The 26,835-nt window shown below is 37.6% G+C and overlaps 1 protein-coding gene across 6 annotated transcripts in view; it reads right to left on the bottom strand.

The window, feature by feature from the left end:
* The window catches only part of GABBR2 (gamma-aminobutyric acid type B receptor subunit 2), a 456,379-nt gene that overhangs the window by 240,726 nt on the left and 188,818 nt on the right, over positions 1–26,835 (bottom strand). For all 6 annotated transcript variants that reach the window (XM_038127756.1, XM_038127754.1, XM_038127759.1 and 3 more), the window contains one exon: positions 1,195–1,296. In XM_038127756.1, the coding sequence (XP_037983684.1) occupies positions 1,195–1,296 (102 nt within the window). The remainder of the gene's footprint in view (positions 1–1,194; positions 1,297–26,835) is intronic.

Genomic DNA, 26,835 nt, shown 5'->3' with positions numbered 1-26,835 from the left:
ATTACAAATATACTGTTAGTTCAGTCATCTGGAATTCCCTGCAAAACAACCCAGTATGTTGTTGAGGCAGAGGACAGCTGGAATCACATTGCTTCTTCTGACTTCCAGCCTAAAGATGCATGCTTAATATGCATTTTTTATAGTTATTACACCATTCCTAGTCAAAAATATGGACTTTAACACCTACTGGAGTCTCTTCAACCCTGACAGATTTCCAGACAGAAAAAGCAAACTGTCTTAGACTGGACAGACACAGATGGCTTTCCACAAACACAAACTTCACTTATTAATACTTTAAACATTCCGGCTTACGTCTCTAGATTGTGAAAATAATAAAGCCCACTTAGTTTATCATGCTCCAGAACCTTTCCAGCTTCAGTAGTGGTCTAGCCTTACACAGGTCAATATTGCTGTAATGCCATTTTTTTAAACATAATTTAGTTTATTAAGGTTTTTTGTTACCTGTTTTACACATATTTAAGCATTTGCAGGATTGTGGCTTTGACTGTGTGTCATATGCACTTGATACCAGAAACAATTTGATCTTTGCCATTTATAAGTGCTTTCTCCTGCTGTTCAATCATTTTTTTCATGTTCCTGTGCAGCTTAAGATTTATCTCTCCTGTGTCTAGTTTATTGCTGGTTGTGCTGCATGGTAATGCTAAAATATAGTTTTAATTTTATGAGATGCCAGAAGTCTAATAAATCATTATAATAAGAGAAGGATGGGAAATTATTCTGCTACCAATTTTTTTTCTTCTTTTTCCTTATGATTCATTTGAAATCATGCAGATGATGTTAACAGAGAATTCAATTTTAAATGTGTAATGAAGCTAAGGGAAAGAGGCTCAATATTCTTTCTACATGATAATTTACCTTAAAAGGGTTCTGGTTCCAAACCTCAAGAGTTTTCACATGTATATCACTATGACTGGGGCTTTAACTGCAAACATTAAGCCAGCAACAACTTCCTTTGTTTAGTATCACTATCGGGAACTATTAAAAATATTTACTAAACACGTAGACCTTCATTAACTTAAGAAGGACTAGGCCCTCAAAATGCCATTTTTTTATATTATTATGCAATGGAATGTAGTAATATATCATTCTAACACAAATTTCATTTCCTTACTCCTCTTCATAGGAAATAAACCCATCACCACTTTCTCTTTTTCATCAAACAGCAATACATACCTTAAGCTTCTTCACACTTGTGCAGGGATCATCGGAAAAACTCTCAGTATCTGAAATCTCGATGTCTTTGCCATCAAGGACGCCAGTCAGATTATTCCTCACCTGTCACAAGTTGAGAAAAAAGCAAACTAGTGAACCAAGAGCCAGTGAGAAGGGAGCAGATGGACTGCATTTATACCTGTAATGACAAGCAATGATCTTGACGATGATATATGCACCCACATAGTCTTCTCCATTTCGCCTAAAACGTGATCAAGGCGCTATTCCCCTACAACCACAATCTGCTATCAATGGCTGTATCATGTAAAGGACTTTATTATGAGTGGCAAATAAAAGTTCACACACAGCCCCACAAACTGGGCTCCCACGTTGGGTCATGGGGTGGACAATTCTTCTGTGTTTCCAGGGCTGTTTGGACCAAAAACTTAGTTGTAGCCAAAGTGAAGTATGAGACAGTATAAAGGGAAAAGGCTCATCAAGGGAACTCCTATACATTCTCAAGTACTTATTTCAGCTGGTCCTAGCATGAATCAGCAGAGCTTAGCTTACATCACTTAGGGGCTGATAAGGCCTAATGGACTTCTCTGTTGCCCACCCCTCTCTTAGACCACTCATCACACCATGGAGCAGCAAGAGGTGTAGTTGGCTTGAAGATGGCACAAGCCACCAGGTACTAGCAGATTTTTTCACCTGTTTAATAGTGGCAAGACTTTCCTCTTTGAGCTGCCTAATAGCACAAGGAAGCCAGACAACACACAAAGCAATCTGACTTTCTGATTTAGGGTTTTTTCCCATGTAACTACTTCAAGATTTTCTGTTTTAATTGTTGCTGGTTTTCCTCCAGCCACACGACTGCAAAACCAGTTTCACATTACTATTCCTAATAGATAAGCAAAAATAATTTTAGTCTGCAACATTATTATAGACCAAAATGAAGAGAGTGGCACACCAATTTTAAGTTAATAGAATTAGGATCACATCAATTGCAGTGATTGTCTATTTAATTTGTTTGTAATAACAGAAATAGGAGAAGCAAATCAGTGTAAAACAGGTATCCCACATGCAAACACAGAAAAAAGAGGATGGAAGATACGTGGTACTAAACAGGAGATTTTAGAAGCCTGTGTATCATATGCAGATACTTTCTGATGACCCTCTATATGGGTCATTTCCTGACAATCATCAGTACACCAGCTGCCTTAATTGCTTCTTTCATGGCCTTTATGTCATCTTATCCCCTTTAGTCATGCTTTAAAATTACTGAGACACTTTTTTTTTTTTTTTTTTTTACTTTATAACATTTTATTATTATTAGAACAAATGGACAAATAAGTAACTTTTTATTTAAAAACTGTTTTATCTCAGAGAAGCAAGTCAGAATGGTCAGCCTGCCAAGATTTGTTACATCCTTTATCCTTCTGTGATGTTACCAGTTTTTATACTCACTCTGTGAAAATGTGTTCACAGAAAGTGATCTTCTTCTGCTTCTACACTAGTAAAACTGAATTATTATTTTCCAGTGATGCCATTAACTCCTCCTTACAACAGATATTTTTATTGATACAAAGAAACATTGTTTAAAAAAAAATCAGTGATAACAAAAGAAAACAAACCTCTCTTGATCATAGTTTAGCCAGTGTCCAAAATCCTTCTACTTAGTGTAAGAAAACACTAGAACTATAATTTGCTACTGACAAAAAGTAGCATTTTCCTTACTTAGCATCAACGTACTTTCCAAAGGAATACAACTTGTCATATGCTTCTATCCAATACTGTCTTACTTTCTCCTGTGTGGAAACAATTGTTTTGGTTTCAGACTCGTTTTTCTGATATTTTCTGACCAATTCTATTCAGTTTTTAATCAAAGAAAGACTAGATTAACATTACTCAGCTAAACTGAGCAGAAAACAGTTGATTCACCAAATACTGTCTAGTCAAATTAGACCATTATTAACTCAAGAACAATGACAAAAACAACACATTAAATATTATAAATACTTATGGATAGGCTTTAGTGGTGGGCACAAGGCTGATGATTATAAGAATTATACTTCAGGCTGTCTACTGACTTGTTGGGATTCCATCCCTTCAGAACTTTGCACTTGAGGAATTAAATGGCGTATATTTGGGTTTATTTCTGAGCAGTGCTTATTTAAATTAAGCAATTGAGAAATTTCTTTGACATCTCCCCTGGCTTATCTGGTAGAAACAAAGTATCTGTGGCTTTCAGAGCTCCTAGACTTTTCACTTATCCACTGATTAATCTCCCAAAAGACACACCTTACTAGGTTTTGTGCCAAAGTTAAAAATCTTTTCCCTTTACTTCTGCAAGCAGATATTTGCTGCTTTCCAGATGCATCTGGTGTGGAGATTTTGCCAAAAGAAAGCTGATTCTTTCCCATTATCCCAACAAGATATTAGCAGCTTTTTAAGAATTTGCAAGGTTTTTTTAAAAGATGATGTTTCCCTTTCAATGCTCTGACCTATGTCTGGCACATGTCATCTTGTGTCCCTGGTCTGGGAGTATTTTTACTATATTTTCCAATTTTTACTTCTTATTTCCATACTTTTTTCCCCACCAACCTTGGGTTCTTTTCTTCCTATATAAATACTCTAAATATATCATGGAATGGAAACTTGTAGTTTTCTTTCTACACAGGTTCTTGACTTCTTTCAGATAAATTTAACGACAGAATTTTCTGATTTCGATTTAGGTCCAAAGTCAGTCACCTCCATTTCTAGAATTGCCAATCCTGATGCAAACATTCCTATTTTGAATAAAATTTGTGAAATTGAGTATACAAAATGCTGCAAGTTTTGTTTCAGGAGATGCTTGTAGTCCTGGAAAGCGTATCACCAGCAGTTTTAGTACAAGCAGTTTTAGCGCTCACCAGCAATCGTTTCATTTCACCAACTCCAAGTAAGGAGAAGTGTAAACTATTGTGTTTCTGGTTTTTGTTGTGTAAAAAGGATAATTTCCACTTACAGAAACTGCTGTAAGAAAGTGGTAACAAAACTGCATTAAGTTTTTATGGGGATCCACAGTTGCTAAGGAAATTTTGCACCAACTACAATACAGAAGCAGTGTAATTCCACGGGGTTTTAGATCCTTGTTAACAATTTAATGAAGGCCGTAGCTCTATGTCTGCTTTTACCAACTTTAAAGACAGCAATATTTCATTTTCCCAAAACAGGAACTATCAGCCTTGGTCATCGATAAACCTGAAAATTTTCACAAACCATTGAAATACACTTTTGCACTGTTCTGCTTACAAAACTAGATGAAAGCAGAATTTCCCCATACTACACATTTAATCTGTGTGGTCAACTGCAAAAATCACTGGGGTACAAATATATTTACTCAGAGGCAAGTTCCAAAAAATGAAGGGTTTGTAAGGGATGCTTTTGCAGGAAGAAAAGGATGGCCCTTTTGCTTTAGGCAAAAGTGAAGATGGGATGCAAGAGAACTGGTTTTCCTCTCTCATTCTGCCAGAGCTGTCCTTTGATTCAGCTCCTCTGATTGAAATAAAGGTTTTAAATTTTGCTACCAAGTCAGGCTGTACAATTGCTTGTGAAGTGGATGGCAGCAATACTTGCCTACCTCAAAGCTCTTGTATCAAATTTAGTGACGTTTGAGGGGTGAACGACAAAGTCCCTCACCCTGCACCTGTGGAAGAAGAAATACAGGGATTTTGAGGAATAATGAACTTGCACTGCAAAGGCAGAAATTATAATTCCTTTAATCTCTATCAAACTGAGAGAGCAGATAGAAAAAATAACTGGGATGCAAAAAATTGTGAGTCTAGAGGAAATAAAATTTCAACATACTCGTGGTTTGTACCAGAAAGAATGGATGTAGCTCTAAGAAAAGGAAGAAAATGTTGGGGAGCATCATGGTCTGGCAGCCTAAGGAAGTGGGGCACAAGTGCACAGCCCCTGGACCAGGGACCTCACCAGCCAGCAACCCAGCAAGGCAAGCAGGACAGTCTGGGAGAGCACAGCCAGTTTCAGCCACGAGGTGACACCTCCATGCAAGTTCATGGTAATAAGGCAGGTCTAGAGTAAAGATGAGAAGCCCATCCTCAAGTCTGGAGCAGGTTTGGTAAAAATAACCAGGGTCAGACAGAACCCATGGCTGCTGGGCAGGTCCATACCAAAGTGACAGGGCTGAGGACAAGCTTTCAGGGTACCTGCCAGCCCTAGCTGTGATGGAGAGAATGAGAAACCAGCACCCCACAGCATCATGGGGGCATGGACTGATGGCACTGAGTTGAGCTGAAATGGGGTCAGGGATGGGGAAAAGGTAGGGGAGATGCAGCCCTAGGGGGCTACTCAGAGGCAGAAAGAGCTTTTGGTGCTCTCAGAGCCCCGACACTGAATTTTGGTTGTTTTAGACTTCCTACATGAACTCTGTGTGATGATTCTCTGCATACAATACATAAATGACCTTGTTTCTCACAAGGATACAAAAGCTGCACACACAGTGATTTTATTTCAGGTGAGACGGGATTGCTCACTTCAGAGACATTATGAGTGCAAGCACCTTGTGACCTGTAGTAAATAGTTGGCATCCATTTGACCACAGTATTTCATTTTTTTTGCAAGCCAGTTTTATCTTTTTTTTCTGAGGAAAACAGTAAAGAAAGGTGATATTCCTGATGAACTGTCAATCTAGTCATGACAGTTTGGATTTAGGGGTCTCCACTGACCAACATTTCAAACTGTTTCAAATTATACATTTAAAGGCACAGTTCACTCAGTTAATCCTAACTCTGCCAGTTACAAAATTAATTTAATGATTTTTAGATTAATCATACTACTTTGCTTTTAACAGATATTTTCAATGACCTTTTGGTTCACTAAAGCTGCATGTAAGTACAGCGAGCTAAATCCTTGTCGTTCAGGGCAGTCTAATCCCACCAGATGTTGATCATAAGAGATGCCTAACAAATGAGAACTGGTCAGACCAGATGGATTACACAGTCAGATATTTTACTAAGATTTCCTGTTGTCCAGAATATACAGTTCACTACGAAGTGTTATACCGTAGGGGTTTCAGTACAGACACATAAATATATGTGTAAAAAAACAAATGCTTGAATGATAAGAAAAAGTTTCCTCATTACATGGACAAAATGTAAATTGTGAGTAATTGCATAGGACAGATTACAATTTTTGGGATTAGTTAGAGAGAGGTCTCACTATACAATGTGCTACAAGCAAACATAATTATCCCTATTTCCATTCCAATAGAACACATCACTCAGATTTAGAGCCTTAGAAGCATTAAGTGAAAACTTACATCCAAGAAATACAAACTGCAGAGATACGCTTTCATTGATATACACATCATTTGGGACTACAAAGATGAAACAGGTGATAGAACCTTATTTGAAGCAGAGAGACAATGCAAAAATAAAAGGCGAAGCAAAATTATACCAAGAGGAAACAGTAAAATATTATTTTGGCTAGTAGGAAAGAGTTTCATTTGGAGAAAAACTAAAAAACTAAATATGTTTTATTGTGTAAAGGAGAAATTAAATCAGAACTGCATTGGATTTCCTTTTCTGTTCAAAAGAAATCAGGTATTTTATAAAAGTACTATGTTTACGGTTTTCATTGTGACAGGAAGGGTAGAAGGAACCCTGGAATATTGGATTTTTATTTGGGTAAACTGCCACAGTACAGGTTTTCACAAAATATATTACTTTTTTTCATTGAAGTAGGATGTTAGTAGCTAGGTCTAACCTGAAAACTAATGCAATCAATATTAGTCTTGCCTACAAGAAGCAACCATGTGCTTCAGACTGGAGCAATAATAACACCGCTAATGATATTTTTGTTGTATTTGTACTATAATTGCACATTCCAGTTAAAAATGGTAACTGTTCTCCTTTCTGCCTGGAATGGCAGTATGGTAAATATGGTTTCACATAAATACATATGTGTGACTATCAAACATATCATACCTATTTAAAAATAAACCTCTATGAAGTCACCTGCAAAATGCTCCAATTTCCTCCCAAATTCTCTAAAGGAAGAAAGAAATTTCCTTACTTTACCTTTCTTGGGTTTTTTGATCACAGAAGTTAAACATAATCAGGAACTCTGATGTTAAACCTACCAGTTGTGTGTAAGAAGAATTGATAGGCATGTAGGGTTCTTCTGGTAGGGGGGAAGTTAATTAGGGGGCTTTAGGGCGACCTACAGACAGTACAAGTTAGAAGGTGATTTCTCTCCAATGGATAAAAAAACCCCAATTCATCTTATGAAGTTGTGGATCAGTTGCTATGAGGTATTTGAAGAAACCAACATATTACAGTGAAATAAAAATTTACCTCGGAAAAATCTCCAAGGATCTGCACTATGACAAAGTATGAAAAGGGTTAAGTCCCACTTAACCTACAGGCATGTTAAGAACATGCACATAATGTTCAGCAGGACTTTGAGCAGTCTGAAAAAACAAACTCTCTTCACTAAGACTGGACACTAAGACAAGTCAAAACACAACTCAGTAGTACAGCAGAGAGAGGAAAGGAATGGTACATCCCTTACAGGAAAAAAATACGTAATGCATTGCCAAGCCAGAAAGGATCTCTAAGATGGTAGACAAGGATTCAAAGTAATGATGTAGTTTGTAAGATATAATATCTGTTCACACGAGGAGTTAAGGAGCACCAATGAACAAAACTGAAAAAGAAAATTCACCAAAAATATACTTCTGGTTCCTTTACTGTGAGATACCATCTACAAAACTGAGGATAATGTGATTTCTGATGGCTTCCAGGGAAATAGGATGACCATCCTTCTATAAGTTTATCAGATGTGACTCGTAGAGAAAGCAGAACAAAATAAAAGGGTCTGGAGGCTGTAATATTATACAACAGTAATTTTCATGTCAGGTATTATGAAAGTAAATAGGGGCCATATTGAGAATAGATTATTTAATAATTCATAAACGAATGCCAGAGGTGCAAGTAATTGATAATTTAGAAATGCTTGTTTATTACAGCAAGGGAATGCAATAGGACTACTGAAGTTGGTAGTTGCAAGCATTCAAGTAACTGGGAGTGTTGAAATACTCAATATTTTTTCTTGGAGGGAATGTGGAGGCAGACAAGTAAAGGCACTCTATATTATTATGTGTGAAGTGCAATCAGAACATCAAATGAAGAATATAGAGTATGCCTGCATCTTTTTCTGGGAAATTAAATTTCACAGGGTTTAAATATGAGTTTAGAGAAAAAAATATTTAAAGAATTTTTTAAAAATTAAAATAAATATAAACCCCTAGAATATATAGTACGGCTACTTTACATTGGTGATTTAGTCTAGCCTAGGAAATAAGCATAGAACAAGATGGAAAGTCTCATTGTACCACAGAACTAAAGAATAAATCAAAGCTTAGTAAAAGATAATTAGTTTGTTTTGAAGGACAGTACTTCACTGTACCACCACCCTCAAACCCACTTCTTTATTAGTCCACATGTAGCAGAGACTGTTTAACTACTGAACCAAAAATTAGGGACTCAAGATCTGCCTATATTATTAGAGGTGGACAAATGCATAGTAAATAATTCTTATGTACACACAAATTTCAAACATATTTATTACACTTAGGAAGAGCCCGTTTACTAAAAAAATTCTGAACAGAGTTCAATGAGAGGGATAATTCTAACAAACATGAATGATAATTAAATATTGCTTAAGAAAATGTTATCAGTGCTAAAAGAGCTTTGATTTATAATTACATAAGGAAGCAAAGCACCTTATGTAAAATCCTCCTTGATTAGGCAGAATGAAAGCAACCTACCATTTATACATTTGAAGTCTCTTAATCCATGACAGATAAAATATTTTTTTATTCCAACACTAACTAGGAAGGGTGTTACATCTATATTGCTAAAGTCAAGATAAATGAGCATTTCTAAGGAATGAGTCATCTCATCAATAAATAGATGTCTAAAACAGGTGAGATGAATTGCACCCTGGAAGAACTGCTCTCCTTTCTCCTTTCTCCTAAATGGAGCTAGATGACTCTCAGATACAGGCAGCTGAACTCTAGCTGAATTCCAGGTCTCAAAATCTAACCCTGTCTCAAAGTGGTGTTCCAGTAGCACTGCCATCCACTGAAACTTAGAAGCCCCAAAGATCCCTTACCTTAATAAAAAGTTCTCAAGGCAAGGTCAGAGGAATGAACTGCCTTCCTGCATCACTTCTTAATCTGTCCACCCAATGGCTGAGGGAGAACACGCAGGGCCTTATTCCACTTCTTGGCTGGCAGAGGAGGTTTGTTCAAACCATGGCTTTACAAAAAACTTTAAAGTCCTTATGTATTGGGATTTTTTTTTCTTACAGAAAACCTGGACCAACTTGGAAGCTTTGCCATGCACTCAGTCACTGTTCCAAAGCTACAGCTCCTCACTAATTGTTTAATTGCATCAGACTGAGGGGGCTATGCCAACATTTATAAAAACCTCTGCATCGAGGAGTAAGTCTTGTTATCAACTGAAAACTATGAATACAAGCCTCGGTGAAAAAACTAAAAAAGGAAGAAACATTTACCTAATATAAAAATTGGATGACATTTTGATGAAAGGGAGATTACAGAACCTGTGAGGATAGAGATCACAAGGAATTATCACATTATTTCACAAGTCCTCCAAAATAGCAATCCATATTCCTCAGACTTCCTCAATGTGGAAAGGTCATCAGCATCAAGCTCAGATTTAATTCTGTTCTATGTCTGGACTATGGGAATACTTGCCCTCCTGGCAACACACAAGGGTATTAGGGCTTTAGGCTTTTTAGGAGTACAGGGGTAGGTTTGCTTAAAATTTGAGAACAATTTAATAAAGCTTTTCATTAACTTATTTTCCACCACTCCAAACATCTTTGTAAAAAAACCCTGCAGCTTAAACATCATAAGTCTCTATTTTATCTTTCAGATGAAAAGCAGACTTTTCTGCTTTTTTGCAGACATCATTTCAGGGATCCAAGGTCACCACATTACAATGATAATGGTATAATAAATATACAAGAAATTTTTGCCATATGAACCATGTTTCAGTCCCATGTTTTCTCTTTCTGGAAAATAGGTGAGAAGTTATCTTCTATCTCTTCTGATTCAGAGAGGTTCTACTACATTACAGAATTAAATTGGATACTAACTGAAGTGATATTACTGGGCAGAGACAAGCAATAAGGAGATTTTAAAAATAAATATTCCTTTTTCTCTCCCCTGTGTATCATTTATATTCAAATAACATTTTCACTTGAGCATGCATATTAAATTGAGCCATTCTTTTCTGTTTTCTTAAGACTGAAATTTTGTAGCACATTGTACTAAGGGCTGTAACTTTAATCCATTTGGAAATCAAAGTTAGAAGAAGATGAAGACACATGACACTAAAGTACTAATGCATTTATTAGTTTCATGTATTGAAATGTCATACTAATTCTTTTTTAAAAAATAACTTTTTGGCATCTTTGAAGCAGAAACAATTGCGCATTTGTTAATTTTTTGCTGCCTCAGATGGTCACAAATATCATTCCTGTGATTACTGGGATTATTATCTGAGGAAACAATGAGTTTACAAACACAAATGGCCACCTTCTGCGCGTGCAAGTTCTGCTGATCTGATTGTTCTGTCAAAATGCTTCAGCATCGCCTCACTGTGAAGACACCATATAAGCTTTATTCATAATTTATATTTATTTATATTTCAGAATACCAAAATAGTTTCATAAATATTTGTGAAGAACAATTTTTAAGATTTTTTTTGCCCACAAGCCACAAGAAGGCTGAAATTCACAATCTTAGTTGTGGCAGTCTTCAAAAGGTGAACAACATCCTTCTCTTTAGATCTCCTTGAAGTCCTTCACATTTCAAAAAAAACAGACATACTATCTCACAGGCTGGCTGAAAGGCTACATAACTTGGGAAAAGATCATCCCCAAATACCAATCATGCTTTTATTTACAGATGGGACTTCTGTAAATTCCATCTGTAAATCCTAACTGATTTGCAAATCTATTAACTTAGCTGTCACTACATTCAGATCTACATATCTCACATGAGTTTGTAGAGTGAGCTAAATATTCTGATAAGAATATTTTATAAGTTCAATGTATTGTCATTTGATGCTGCAAGGAGGTTCAAATGGACAAAGACAACTAATATTTTTCTGTTTGGAAAATTTATTATTCAGTGCAGTAAACCTCTTACAAAGAGGTTACACACTACACCTGTAGGAGGAAGCAGCAGCCTTGAAGAAGCTGTATGGTGGCTATGGTCTTAATTGTTGTAGGAAACCCTGCTGGAGTCTACCCATCAGTAAATGCTTCCTAAAGAAATGTCTTGATTTTACTGTTCTGGTTCCAAACAAAAAACAAAACAAAACAAAACCAAAGAGGGATAATAGTGGAAAATGTCAGAAATGCATATAAAGCGGCTCACACTCAAAATTAATGGTATCTAAAATTTAGTTGCATTTACATTACCCATGAGCTCAGGAACAAAGGATAAACCTAAAAGTAAAGGTTTGAAAATTCAAAACTAATAAAAGACCAAGCATACAATTTCAACTATTTAAGTGAATTTTGAAAAGGTGACATGTACTTGACACAATAGCCAACTGTGTGATTTCTAGGAAGCACACAAAGTTGACCCTGTCTCTTATATGCAGCAGCAAGCCGAAGTTCAAAGCTTCTTCAGGGAGTGTGACAGAATGTTGCTAAAAGTCTGCAGCAGAAAAAATAATGGATGTTTAAATGACACTCTCTGGCAAAAGGGGAGTTACAGTAGCTCATATCACCTGCAGAGAAGAAAGTTACAGACTAAATTACTATTTCTCCTTCTAATCTCTCTGCCTCCCACCTATTTCCCCTAAAAACTGATAATGGCACTATCATCTGCTACATGTGTGGTTTTCCCAAATTCATCATGAGAGACATTATTGCCCTCTGCTAAAGGCTTTGGAGAGCAACCACCTCTGTTAAAAAAAAAAAAAAAAAACAAGTTAAAAATCGATAGAATCCATAATCACATTCCTCTTTGGAAAGTTCAAATTCAGATAAACAAGGTGGTTAATAGCTCAGTTAACCCATTCCAGTTAATGTAATCAATAAACATATGCTAAGTGAATTAAATTCACTTTTTAAACAAAGTTAAATTCAGGGAAAGCAATAAAAAGTACTATTGCTATTAGAGAATTTTCATCCAATTTTCTAGGACTACTAGATGATTAAACTTTATTTTGGAATTTGATGATTATCCCTTGGTTCTCCAAGATTATAGAAAATACAGTAACTATATTAATATCTCTTTTAATATTGAAGAAACCCTTGCAGCAACATTTCCTGCAATGGCGTATGACTGTTATTTCACACTTTATTTACTCCAGAATCCTCAGAAGGACACCATATGGTGGTGATAATTTACTGTACTTGAGCGTCTCAGTTTGATTCACATACTTCCTCCACTGAGATTTCAGTTGTTGGCTGAAGCTGCAGTTACCTGTGAAAAGTCTTTCTAGAAAAGAGATTTTCCTCTGGCTCTTGTACATATCTTTTTGAACCCTTCAATGCCTTTGTTAATTGCTCTTTCTCTTCTTTGACAGACTTCTATGTTCCGAGATGTTTTTCCTTGTAGTCTCTTTTCCTGAAACTTTTTAAATGAAAATAATTTCTTGTATGTGTCATACCAATTCCTTTCTAAATAACTTCTGCACATTATTTTATATTATTCCCAATGGGATTCTGAATAGGTCTTGTGCTGCATCTTGGCCTTAAGTAGCCTTTTGGGGTTTGCACCCATTCTTACAGCAAAGTAGTTTAAAAAAAACAAACATGGTGGCATCTTTTAATTTCATTGGCTTCCCATTCTCTTTTCCTGTGGAATCCTCCAGAATCACATTAATACCAGCTGTTTGTTTTAAGTAAAGCCAATTGTATCCATGACTGGAAAATCCTACAAAAATGTAAGCAGTCTATCAGTTCTGTCTGAGAGGAAGTCCTTATTTCAGTATGGAAACCAGAAGACAAAATCTTCTAGGTAAGAATTCCAGGTGAGAATTACTTGAAGTGCTTTATGCTGCAAATTAAGCAACCAGTTTCAATCTGTGTCTTTGGGCCACTTGTTGGCAGCTTCAAGTGGTAAAAATTATGTCTGTTTGTATGGACTGGTGGTCCTCTCCTTGACCATATGTCCTAACTCGTTTTACTGTTGCTGCCCTTTTCTTTTTTAACCTTATGGATTGTGTCTGGAATACAAAAGACAGCTGGAATCAGACTTCTATATCCCCACAAGACCTAGCAACAATCTGGTATGAAAAAATGTTTGGTACCTTCACAAGCACATACAATGCTTTGTTTTATCCCTCTTAGGAAGGAGAATATACATGTGCTATCATTATGGGTTACACATTTGACCAATGGAATTGAATCATCTCCCTCAAAATAACTTCTATCTATTTATGAGTTTTAAATACATTCCATGCCATTTGTTACGTGTTTTGAATTGGTTTGAAGGATAATGCCAATTTAGCATTAAAAAGTTCAAAACCAAACTGTACCATTAATTGCCTGTAAAATTAATCTACCTCCTTTAAACAAGAAAGAGATTTACAAGCACAGAGAATAGTCCCACAGTCCACACAAGCAAACTCTGTTCTGGCAAGAAGAAGCTGTACTAGACTGAGAGTTAGGAGAAAGACATTAATTTTGTTTAAATTATGTTCTCTTCCTTTACATACCATTTCTGCTAAAGCTCTGCAGTCATGTTTGGCTATGCATTTGTGGATCCTGCAATCTGAATAATTCTTTAAATTTCCATCTATTTATTTATTTCAATGCCAGAAAAAATTGGTGAATATTATCTAGGAGTGCAGGTGTTAGTAGAGTATTTAAGAAACTGACCATTTATTACTGATTTTTGTGAATAAATGTTTAAATAACGATTTATTGACATGGAACCATATTCTCCTCCACATTACATGAACACATCAAAGTAAGGGAAGTATCAGCTGCTACTGATATTTGGGTCTAAAACATATATTAGAGAAAGGAGGACAGGAATCCTCCCTCTTTCTCTCCCTGCCCCGATTCCCTATTGTTACCAGATGATGTGATACTCTTAAGTATGGTACTGAAGGAGAGGAGAAATGGAGGAATAACGTGGTGCATTCCTTAGTTTTCAATCATTTCTCCAAACTGCTATTTAATAGATTCTAATAGATTAAGTTTCAGCTTTATAAAGTCTTTTTAATATAAGATAACCACATTAGTAGCAACACAGGACTTCAGCTCAGCTCCTGCTTCTTTGCTGCAAGAGCTTGCCAATGACTGACACAGCAAAGCTATTTTGCACATGATCCTAGCTCTGCAACCCTCTGGAATGAACTTTTTGGGTACCAGCTGCTCCATTAGTGGTTACACTTACACAGTTTTTTCATAAAACATGACTCTTATTATTTCTGCTGAGAATGTACCTTCTGCAGTACATATTTCCTTCAAAGGCTCACAAAGAAGTACTTTTTTATCTGTTCCACTATTGAAATAGAACCCAACAAATACCTCAGACACATTAGAAATATCTGTACTTTCAGATACTCCCAACATCCTACACTGCATGATTTTTTTTATATCTGTTTTTTCAACTCTTCAGCAACTCTTCAACTCTTCTGTCCACCTTAACAGTATTTGCTGACAAATGGACTTTGTCACCCTATTGTTCTCCATGCATCATTTCAGCCATTTTCAGTGGAGCAATAAGAACAAGTGTTGCCTCAAAAATATGGGTGTTTTTGTATTTTCCTACTAAGTAAGAAAATTCAGAATTTTCTTTTAAACATTTACCATTAGGTTTAGCTATGTAAAATACTGGACAGACTATCACATGGCTTTATACATCACTTGAGGCTTGTTTTAATGTTCTGGATGCTTAAATTTTAAATGTCCTCCTAATCTCAATGGCTTCATTTACTGTCAATAGCAAATGTCTCAAAGCACAATATACCTTTAGAGCAAGGTTTACTATTAGCAACAGTAGCTATAATGGTCTTGGTAACTTGTTTGGGTTTTGTTTTTTTTTTTTTAACTTTACTTTTTTTTTTTGCATCTACTTGTCTCATCGTACTTTTTATCCAAAATGTGACTGATGAAGAGCTCATACTGGCAGGAGGAGAAATGTCAGCTCTGTCATTTTCTTTGTGTTCACTTCTACTGGCATTATCAGTATTATCTTCAATCTGCAGTTGCTCTGCAGGAATCTTTTTAAGCCCCTTGTCCATTTGGTAGTGAAAACTACATAATATAATCCATAAATCCACTTAACTGGACACATGTAAACATAATACATGCAATAAGCTGAAAGTGAGTGAATGAGTGAGGATGCCACTCTCAACTCCCCAGTGTTGGGAAGTAGCCCCTCTTCCCTCAGGACACTTCAGGAACCCTATGTGACTATCTGACACATGGATTGGCTAAATGCACCAGTGTCAATTGGTATACTAAATATTAGTAAAGCTTAATTTCTTCCTTATTTTTTAAGATAAAAATAAATATAAATATAAATGGGAATGTGACAATTATCTTCCTGCACCACAATAGACCATCTCACACAACAACTGGCATGCAGACACCCCTATCTGGAGACCTTAGCCTTACTCACTCTTTAGCTGGGCACGGTTCAGAGTTTGCCAGCCTATATTTGGACTGCAGCATGGATTGAAGGCAATCTCTAGCCACTTGCAAAAAAATATGCACTTCAAGATATATGCCTAGCAAAAAAAAAGACATATGCCTAAAGTGCCTACAGTACTACTACAGTACCTACCCTCTTCTCCCAAAACTGAAGATAACCAATTCCATCCAGTTTTTCCACTAAAAGACATGCCAAGATAGAGCTCAAACTTCAGAGGAAAACCGTAAGATTGATTTGCAGTTTGGAAATAGACTGTACAGCAAGAGACTAAATGAGCTCTAAGATGGATTAAGACAGAACTGGATCTTGATGATAGTCTGTACATGATAAATTACCTACTTAAGGAGATTTTCTAACTTCAATCTCTAATCTAGCAGACAAAAATACATAAAATATAGTGACTGGAAGTTAAAGATTAAATAACACACATTTTTTAATGTGTATCACTAACCACTAAGACAGTGACAAAGATGGTAGTGAATTTCCAATTTCCCAGCCTTCTGGTGTTCTTGGGCTTGAATACATGCAAAACAACAGAATTATACACCTATTAATTAGATTCTGTAGCATTTTCGCTTAGCAAACTAAGAAAAAATCTACATTTTGACAAAATAAAACCAAATTTTCCTATTTTGAACTTTTCACTGGATCCAGTCTAACTCCCATCCCTCATTTAACTGTACTTTATTTGTACTAAATACATTTTTAAAGTTATAAATTTTTAAATTATAATAAATCCCTGCAGATAATAAAAATGGCAAATTCTTGGATATCGACAGAAAGTAGTTATTTTTAACTGTTTAAGATCTACTGATTAAAAACAGTGGTGACTTTCATTCTCTGGCAGTAACCTGAGCAAAAAGGAATAATATGATGTACTTGGTTCTGGCTGGAAAGAAGTTATCAACACAGCTTTGTTCACAGCAGCTTGTGCGTTCCTGTGCTCTCCACTGGTGGCTGAAACAGCACTGATAACCCACCAGGGTTTTGGCTATCGCTAAATCATGCTTGCACAGAGTTAAGGATTTCTCTCTGCCTCCTGTCCCCCAAAATAAGTAAAATTGGAAGAGGTAAGATGTTGGGAGGGGACCCAGCCAGCACAGCTGATCCAAACTGACTAAAAGGATATTCCCCACCATATGATGCCATAGTCAGCAACAGAAGCTCAGGGGAAGATTGCTATGTTATACCACATAACAGTGTATTAAGATCTGGAACATAACAGGTTTTTAAGGAAAAATAAAAATATTTTAATGCTGAAAGGAAATTCATCAGTTGGAATTCTTGCAAAATAGAGGGCACAATGCTTTAGTCAGAAAGCACTGCATCAAAACCACTTGATGGATACTGACAGAATCTTAGCCTTAACAAACCAAATCCTTTTTGAAAGTTTTTTCTGTCTTGCAGACAGGTAAGAACTTTTATTTTTTTGGTGCAGACACATTCTTTAGATCTGCAATCTCAGGTCCCATAGAGTTCAGCATTTGCTTATCAAGTAATTCTATTTAGCTTTCTTCTTTCCAGAGATAAAAGTTTGCAGCTAAGCCTAGCCACAGCTGAGATTGCTTTCCTTTCGTTGCATCTCTGACTGAAATTCAAACATGCGTACAGTGTACATCTGAAAAGACGTGCGTTATTTTTCCCTCCCTGTCCTTCATTCTTATGTTAAGTTTTACAGGAAAAAGGTCTTTCATTCTAATAATTGAAAACTAATGTGCATTCAGTTCTTGTCTACAGTTTTATTTTAAATTGGCCTAGAATTTCTACCACAGATTCAAAGGATCTGTGAGCCTTGCTTAAGGTTGCTTTTTAGTAAATGCAAATCACTTACTTCATCAAGAATTACACAGACTGCTTAATATTCATTCAGCAGAAGGGATGTTTCCATAAGAGAAAGGAAAAATAATCAATTTATTTTCAATTAACCATTTTTTTCTTATGCAAATATGTATTGAAACCTCAGTATGTTCCATATTTCAGGCTGCCTGGTTACTTTCACTAAACTCTGATCAATAGCTGCCGCAACACAGCAGTGCTCTTTTGTATTTTTCTGTAAGGGACTATAGACATTTGAGGCAGGTGTCCCTTCACCCTGCTTTATTACTCCTGTAGTTTCTCTTGTTCCCATCACCTTGCTCTGTGCTCTTGACCCCAGCCCCACCCATCATCTCAGCTACAGATCATCATCTCCCTCTCCTGTGGTTAACACCACACAAAATGAATCCCAAACACAGAGCAATTCCTGTGAGCTAAGGGAGCATTCTGGCCCTGAGGCATCAGTTATGCAGGAATGTCCTCAGTCATCTGAAAAACTGAAACTTTACATGGATCGCACTCTGTTAGTACAGTAAATACTTAAAAGGACCAGTTCTGAATCTAGTCTTCTGTTTTATCAAAACCATTCAGAATTAATCTTTACCTTTTTTTTGAGTCAAAAATTTGCCTAAGGGTGTTGGTCAACAAAATACAGGAATCTTGCCAGAGGAAGAAACTCTCAATCAGAGGTAAATTTAAGAAAGTATTTTATATGGAAAGAATGAAACAAGTTGTGCAAAGCATTTTAAGAACACAAAATTTAAGCTAAACAAGGCAGTCAAGGTAGGGGGATTTCATTAGTTTTGTATTTGTAGACCTGCACAAATTATAAGTAACTTTAACAGTAGGAAAAACCTCAAAACAGCTAGCTTCCGGTTCATTGAGAATTTCTTGCTTCTTGCCTTTGCATTTATCCTGAAGGGCATAGTATTCTTATAAACAAAAGCATCTATGAAACCATTGGTGATGATATCCACCACAGAAAACTTCATACCATGGTTTTCATTTCACCATGCTTGACAAACAAACCAAAGCTGGTCTGGAAGAAAACCTCAGGACCAATTGCAGAAGACTGACAAGGGTAACACAGAGCACTTGTCTGTTCCACCAGTGCAAAAACAAACACTTTTGCAATCATTAGACTTGATAGAGGCAAAACATGAGATTTTTACTAGGCTGTAGGCAAATTGGTTTGCTAGTGCATCAGAATATCATACAGCCTGAAATTAAACAAATAAAGCTAAAGCTAAAATGAAGAAAATTACTGGAAAACAAAATAAGAGCTAAAGGGTACAGTGCAGTGTACCATAATGAAAAGGTAATTCTCATATTTCCCTCCTCCTCTTTTCCAGGGGATATCATTTCAATGTGATGCCGACAGCCCTGCAATCTGTGGTACTGTGAGGAATATAACTTTTCTGTACAAAGATATCAGAGCTGGGACCTTTGCAAGCAACACACTGCATGAGCATGGCAATTTGGTTCCATTCTAGCCTAAGAGTCTCTGAACTCCTATGAATTCTTACATGATTATCAGGACTGGATAGAAAACCATATAGTGAAAATGAAAATCTATATAATTTGTTGCATTTTGAAACAGATTCCACCCTCTTATACCTTCGAGATAGTTATTTTAGTCCTGACATTAACTGAAGTTTTACAGTCTTAGAGAAGACATCTTGAAAAGACAAGAGGACAATTCCTGATGAAGCTGGGCAGTGATGAAAATGACTTGAAGAAATTTAAAGGCTACACTTTTCATTGATAAAGATGATGCAGCTGGATTCTGCACTCAGTATAAAATTAGTATCTCATCTACAAAATCACTTTAGACTATACCCTTCAGAAGGGTTGCTCCATGCAACCTCAAGAGGCAGAAGGATCACAGAAGGGAAACTTTCAAGCTGGAGTCATGACAAGGTTCAGAAGAGTTCAGCACAAAGCAAGAGAGGAAAGTGAGCCAAGTAAGGTCTATGAAAAACATTCCTGCTTCCCTCTTGGTGACTGCAAACAAGCACTTTGTTGTGTCCATGCTTGAAGGCAAGAGGAACTATGGGGGTGTATGGCTCTACATTGAATAGGAAGGACATTTGTTTTATGGATGGATTACTGCTTCTGTAGGAAGCCATGGTTTCAGCAATCACCATGCAAAGCACCACTCCTGATAACTGCAAAGCCAGAGCCTCTTGTTTCCCACATGTACACTTTTACTGATGTATTTTTCTAAATGATACTGTTTATTTACTTATTAGGAAAAGTAACTGCATCCTGGGTATACAATTGAAATGGCTGAACAGATTAGCCTGGTCCTTGACACCTGTTATTCCTGTCTGGAAAGCTGCATTTGATCACAGAGCATTATTAAATATGCTTTGGTGTTGCTGTTAAGACCTGCTAATACCATATATTGTCTTGTCTGTCATGGTGAAGTTTGCATTTCTCTTAGCAACCCCTATATAGACTGGGGATGTAAAACATGTGAGAACAAATCTCCATTATGTCTCCCATGGCAAACAAAGGCGCAGCAAAGGCACTCCTGCTCATGCTGCATTACTAACTGTGCATATCTAAGGAATGACTAGAACAGTCTCTGCAGAAGGAAGTCCAACATCTGCTCATTTCTTATCATCCAAACAGTGCCAGCTCAATGTCCATATACAGGCTGAACTTCAAAAGAAGCTTTGTAAGCGACACGTTCTGTACAACACTGTCTAATTCTGTTCTGTACTCCTCCTCCCTTTAGTAGATGTGTAATTTGCAGAATGAAGTACAGGAATTCACCACCCACTTTCCTCCCTCAGAGCATTGCAGAGCAAACATAAGCATTTCTTGTTATGTATCTGTTTAAGAGTACCTGGACATATTCCTCGTTTTCCACCTACACTGTATCCTTCTGGAAGGGGTCATACTCCCATTTATTACAGTAGCCAAAGTACTTGAAGTTACTGCCAAAAAAGTTAGCAGATGTCTGCCACTCTGATGATTAGGTCCCCATCCAGGCAGTGGGCTGATGTGAGTTTGAATTCATTTCAGAGGATTCAAAGAGAAGGGAACAGAAAAGAGAATTTCCACTTCCTTGGCATGTTCTTGAATGAGAAACTAAAGCAAAAATATCATCTGCAGAAATAGCTTTCTGAGAGAAAGCACTGACCTCCATTCAGTCTTTGAAGTACAGACAGTAGCACTCTGGAGTCCAGAAATTTATTTGGGGATGCAAATTCTGCATGAGCAGAAGTACATCCCTATAGCCCCAGAGGAAGGCTTTAACTTCCTAGAAAAATGGCAGCATTTGTAATACACAGAAATCTCAGTGTCGATTCTTAGTTACCTTTATTAGTTCATCGGTCTGTGTGTTGTCATCTCTGCCTCTGATTTTGGGAATGCCCCCAAAAATGATTTATCCACTACCCCATCAGTTGTGTCAGGAGGAAGAACAAAACTCCACAGGTTTTGAAGCCTATATACTTTTTACAGACCTAGGTTATGAACCTCTTGAAAGCTCCTTCACGGCAATTACAAAGAGCTCTGGAGAAGAAGCCAAGACAGCCACTGCAACAGTTTTAGTGAATTTAACTCCTATTTAACATGTATGTCATTTAGCTTTTGACATTTACAGAAAGGGTTGATCTCAAGTTCGTTCTGACAGTATTGATTGCAGTCAAAGTTTAGAAATCTGTATGCTGGAAGTCCTCATGCATTCATTTAGCCAGGTAATACCAATACAATGCACAAGTAGCTGTCTGAGCTAGGCTAAAAAAGAGGCATTTGGCAAAAATTAAAACACTTTCAAGTGTATCTTCAGAATCATAACAGTATGATTATTATAATAAAATTTTCAATAATGAGAGTTTGATTCATTCTGTATTTTCTAACAAACAGAAAAAAATCTATTTATCTTAAGTAAATTCTCCATAAGGTGATGTAACACTGACCAGGGAAATCAAAAATTTTTACTTGCAGAAGGAGCTTACAGCTCTGATTGATTGGATTTAAGAAAGAATAAGGAAAAGAGGTTCTTGTTAAGAACAGGGTCTAAAATCCACAAGAATTTATCATTGAAAGGGACTGCCTGGTTCAACCAAAGAGTTGATACACGGATTTAAAATATCCACACATGGGAAGTCTCTTCATATGCTGCAGGCTGTAAAACATTTTTACAGAACTAAAATTTAAATCTGCAATAAAATATTTAAGGCTACAGCTATAATGATCCAAAGGAAGAGAGTTTAAAAGAGAGTATTTGAAACCATCCTCAATGTCTTATGGTTCTGCATCAGCTGGAATCTGTTTAATTAAAATCCTGTAGTATCTGGAAACCTTACCACATGCAAAGCCTACCACACTTCATTTTCTGATTCCTTTTAACAAGATCATAGAGACCAAACCTTGTGATGATCTTTTTCTTTTTTGTAATGGGAATTTCTTTGTTCCCTGTGTCATCTACAACTTTCACAGGTTCGTAAGTTGTTCTCCCTAAAGTAATGAATTAATACAATGAAAAAAATCCATCCCAGGGCTATTCCTTTAAAAGAAAAAGTCACTATCAACTTCTTTATTCTAAAAGTACTACTGTTTTCTGGAGCCTTCCCTCTGGCTGTGCTTCTGAACTGACTTAGAACTCCCTGCACTCATCCGATCTTCCCTGTTCTGCCCAGGTCCTGCAGGGCACTGTATCAACCAAAAAAAAATTCAGCCAAGCATTAAAATCCACTCTAATAGTTCTAAGAAATCAATTAGCTTACCATCTCTGACATAATTTTCCTTCAAGAAAACTAAGTTGTGATTTATTTTTCCTGCCCTCTGCTTCTCTCTTTATTATCTCCATCCAGACTTTGCTCTTTGCATGTCCCAAACAGACACAGCAGTCTGTGGAGCAGTCAATGGTCTTTGCTTTGTGATCCTCTGGGCACAAGGTCCAGGATAATGAGAAAACTCAGGAATCCTCTAATCCTCTGAGAAACTTGAAGGTGCCTGCTACTGCCAGGCAAGGATGACATAAGGAGAGCCATGCCAGCATGGCCCCAAAGTGCTCTAGCAAATTCTAATGAACATGCCCAGGTGCCCTTGACCCAAGATGCTTAGAGCCTCTTGCAGCCACCAAATTACAGAGGGTCAAGAATCCTTTCAGCTGGTGCTCAGGAGAAGCCTCTGCAAGAGCCAAGCCCAGAATACAGCTCCTAGGGACAGGCAAGCAGAGAAACTTATGCAGAAGAGCACAAGAAAGAACTGAGAGGTGGAAGAGAGAAAGAGGCAGACAACTCTGTTCAAATCAGCATAAACACAAGTGTGGTATTGACACATAGGTTGCACAACAGCAGGAAAGATGAAAGAGAGACAGACAGACACACACACAGACTTCTCGGACACATTATAGTTTCAGTATCCCTGCACCCCAAGATGCAGTGGAGATTCAGGCTGTCCATGACAAGTCAGCGATCTCTGGTACCAAGAGGAAAACTCCTGATTCACATAAAGGTCTACAAATGTGACAGATTCACTACCCTCCCAGTAGTATAGTGAATCCTAAAGATGACTGAAATGTGCTTTCAAGCAAAGTATCTGGGTCCCCTAAACCCAACCTTAAATCATGCAAGACCACCAGGAAGAAGTAACAAGAAATAGTAATTGGTGGCTCCTTGCTGTGGAGAGCAGAGGAACTCATCTGTGGACCTGACCTATGATCTAGAGATGTTTGCTGCTTTCTGGGTACCTGGATCTGGGATAATATTTAAAGGGTGCCAAAGCTTTCCTGACACTTGCTATTACTCTCTGCTGCTCTTCTGTGTGGGCACCAGTAATGCTGCCTGGAGAGTATCAAAAGTGACTTCAAGCTCTATGGGCAGTGGCCAGGGGCATAGGAGCCCACATGGTGTTTTCCTTACTCTTGCTGGTGAGGGGAAAGGTTGTGGGGAGCAGGCAGCTGGTAATACATATCCACAACTGGTTGTGGAGCTGGTTGTGGTGAGAGGGTTTTGATTTCTACAACTATAGAACCCCGTTTGTGGGTCAACATTTGCTTGAGAGAGAGATGGGATCCCTCTTACTGAGTGAGACAAAGTTATCTTTGCCGGCAGAATGGCTGACCTGTTGAAGAGGCACTTTGAACTAAGAATGACAGGGGAGAGAGTTATCAGAAGCACTAAGAGACAGTGAAGGGCAGAGAGGGTTGATAAGTAAAGGGCCTGGAGTGACATGACCAAAAGGGATCACAAAATCAACAAAACAAAGCTTAAGCAGCCTAAGCAGGGTCACCTCCAAAATGTAAGCAAGGATGTGCCTACAAAGCACCATTATGGAGAAATCTTCCCATTGTTTTGGGAAATCAGCATGTGGGGTTGCCCTTGGCAGTGCACATACACTAATGCATGCAGTATGGAGAATAAACATAGTGACTTAGGTATCACTGAGCTGCTGTGGGTCTACCATTTTATAGGGCTCACAGAAAAGGTAGGATGGATCATGTAACTTGAGTGATGCAATGGGATACAGGTTCCTTTGGAAAGAGGGGAGGAGAATGAGGAGGTGGGTTTGCCCTTTATGAGGCAGAACAGCTGGACTATATGGAGCTTTTCCTAGGGATGGACAATGAAACTAATGAGATCTTGTGGGCAAACAGTTACTGAGCACACCAATGTAGGTGATACTCTGTTGCAGCAATAATCAATCATGGTGACTGGGAGAAGTGCCTGAAGACTGGAGGAAAGGAAATGACTGGGAACTACAGGCCAGTATACCCCACATCCATCCTTGAGAAGGTGATGGAGCATAGTGTCTACCTAGACTTCAGCAAGACTCCTGACATTGTCCTGTAAGAGTCTCATAGATTTAACAGAGTATGAGCTGGACAAGTGGGCAGCGAGGTAAATTAAAAACTGGCCCAAATGGCTGCACCCCGTGGCATGAGGTCTAGGCAGAGCCCTGAAGGTAGCAGTGTACCCCAGGGGTCAGTACTGGCTCCAGACCTGATCAACATCTTCATTAATGACTTGGATGATGGGGCAGAGGGTACCCTCAGCAAGGTTGCTAATGACACATAACTGAGATGAGTGACTGATACACAATAGGGTTGTACTGCCATGGGCTGAGAGGACCCTCATGTTTGACAAAGGGAGGTGCAAAGCCCTAGGCTGGGGAGGAACAACAGCCTGCAGCAATACATGCTGGATCTGCCCAATGGAAAGCCCTTGGTGGAGATGGTCCTGGTAGACAACAGGTTGAAGATGAGCCAGCAATGGGCTCCTGTGGCAAATAAGCTAATAATATTCTGGGCTGCATGAAGGAGTGTTGTCACAGTGAGTCGGGTGAGGTGATCCTTCTCCTTTGCTTAGCACTGCTGAACTCATACATGGAATGGCAGGTTCAGTTCTTGGCCTCTCAATACGAGAGACATGGACACACTGGAGAGAGACCAGAGAAGGACCATGAAGGTGAAGAGGATGAAGAAAGGCTTCTTTCAGTGATGCCCAGTGACAAGATCAAAGGGCATATACTGAAACCTAGGAAGTACCATCTGGACAATCAGGAAATGCTTTGCAACAGTGAGGATCACCAACCACTCTCACAAGTTTCCCAGGGAGGCTGTGAAGTCTTCATCTGCAAAGGTACTAAAAGGCTGCCTGTATATAGTCACTTCTAACTGCTATTTACAATTCTCACCTAAAATGACCCCCTGCTTTGTAGCTGAATGTGCAAAGACCATTTCCTATGGAGAGGGACAAACCTGGGCTGCGGTTCTATCTCTCTGATCCATTCCCATTTCCTATATCATAGTCTTATGACCTTGCCATAATCTCACAGCTTCTAAATATTTACCAGGACCCAGAAGAATCCCACTAGATCTAGTACTTCAGTTTCCCTTTGTTAGTAAAAGTCACTTTCAGAGACTGCCTTTCTGTGAAGATCTTAATGTATCAACTTGAATTATAGGAAAGCATAATAGAGGAATTCATTCTTCTCTGCAAGGTCAAGAAAACTTGAATTAAATTGTTCCTAAAATTTTGCTATAGAAATCAGCTAGGAATTTGGAATAAGACAATATGAAAGAATACCTCAGGCACATGACACTTTGAAAAAAAGCAAGCATTAGGAAAAGACAGTTTTTAAGAGTTTTATAGTTAAACAATTGCATTTATAATGCCTCAGATTTTCTGCTCTCAATATCTTCTCTTCATGCTTTTTCACATATTTTCCTTTTACTGCCTTCTGTGTCTCTCTAATCTGCCTTTCCTTTTTTTTCTGATAAAAGTTGAAGGTAGAGCACTCCTTCTTGGATGAAATTGCTGTGTACTATTCAGAGCTCCCAGATTAAACATTTGTGTTATTTGGTATATTTGAGGCTTGCAAGCTCATTTATGGACAAAAAGTAATGTTTTTCTTGCTGCCCTAAAACCTCTTGGCAATTGTGATGGAGAGTGGAAAGCTCTGCTCCTCTTTTTGATCCTCAGAAGCCAAACCTAAGGAGTCAAAAAATATAATCACACCTTGAAGTCTACATGATATATATGTAGTCATCAAAAACTGGTGTCTCAAGCTTGTTTTCTGTCTGAACTTTGAAAGGTCAACAGCTATCTCATTTATTTTCCCCAAGTCTTCTTAGCCACACAATAATTCTCTCATTGCCTCTGCTTACCCAGTGAATTCTTATCAGAACTGATCACTAACTCACGTGAAATTTTGCATTAACAGACATGTACTGTGTTAAGAAGACTTACTGTTAGCTGCTTTTCTGGGGAACAATTTTATTTTTTCCAGTATTACATTTTCTGGGATGAAACTTGGAATTTAGAGATACTAAATTCTTTAAATTTAGGTAAAATTGATCCTAATGGCCTGCTGATTTTTTGTAGATGTTGCATTGTCAGTGTACAAGATGCAACATAATCTAAATAAATCCTTAGCGTTCATCATGTCATCCAGAAAAAAAAAGAAAAAGTCTTTTTGTCCACTTACAAGGTTTGTTTTTCTTAAGTTTTTGTCACTGACATATTTTGAAGTTGTTGAAGTCAATGAAGACTATGACAGAGTCACAGGAGAGAATATTTTATCTTGATATTTTTAATGTATTTCATTATCATACTGCACACTTCTCATTTCTTCTGCCTTTTTGAAATGCCACCTACATT

The sequence above is a fragment of the Motacilla alba genome, chromosome 2, assembly GCF_015832195.1.
Source record: "Motacilla alba alba isolate MOTALB_02 chromosome 2, Motacilla_alba_V1.0_pri, whole genome shotgun sequence".
NCBI classification, from domain to species: Eukaryota; Metazoa; Chordata; class Aves; order Passeriformes; family Motacillidae; genus Motacilla; species Motacilla alba.
This window is presented reverse-complemented; position numbering and strand designations above follow the sequence as displayed.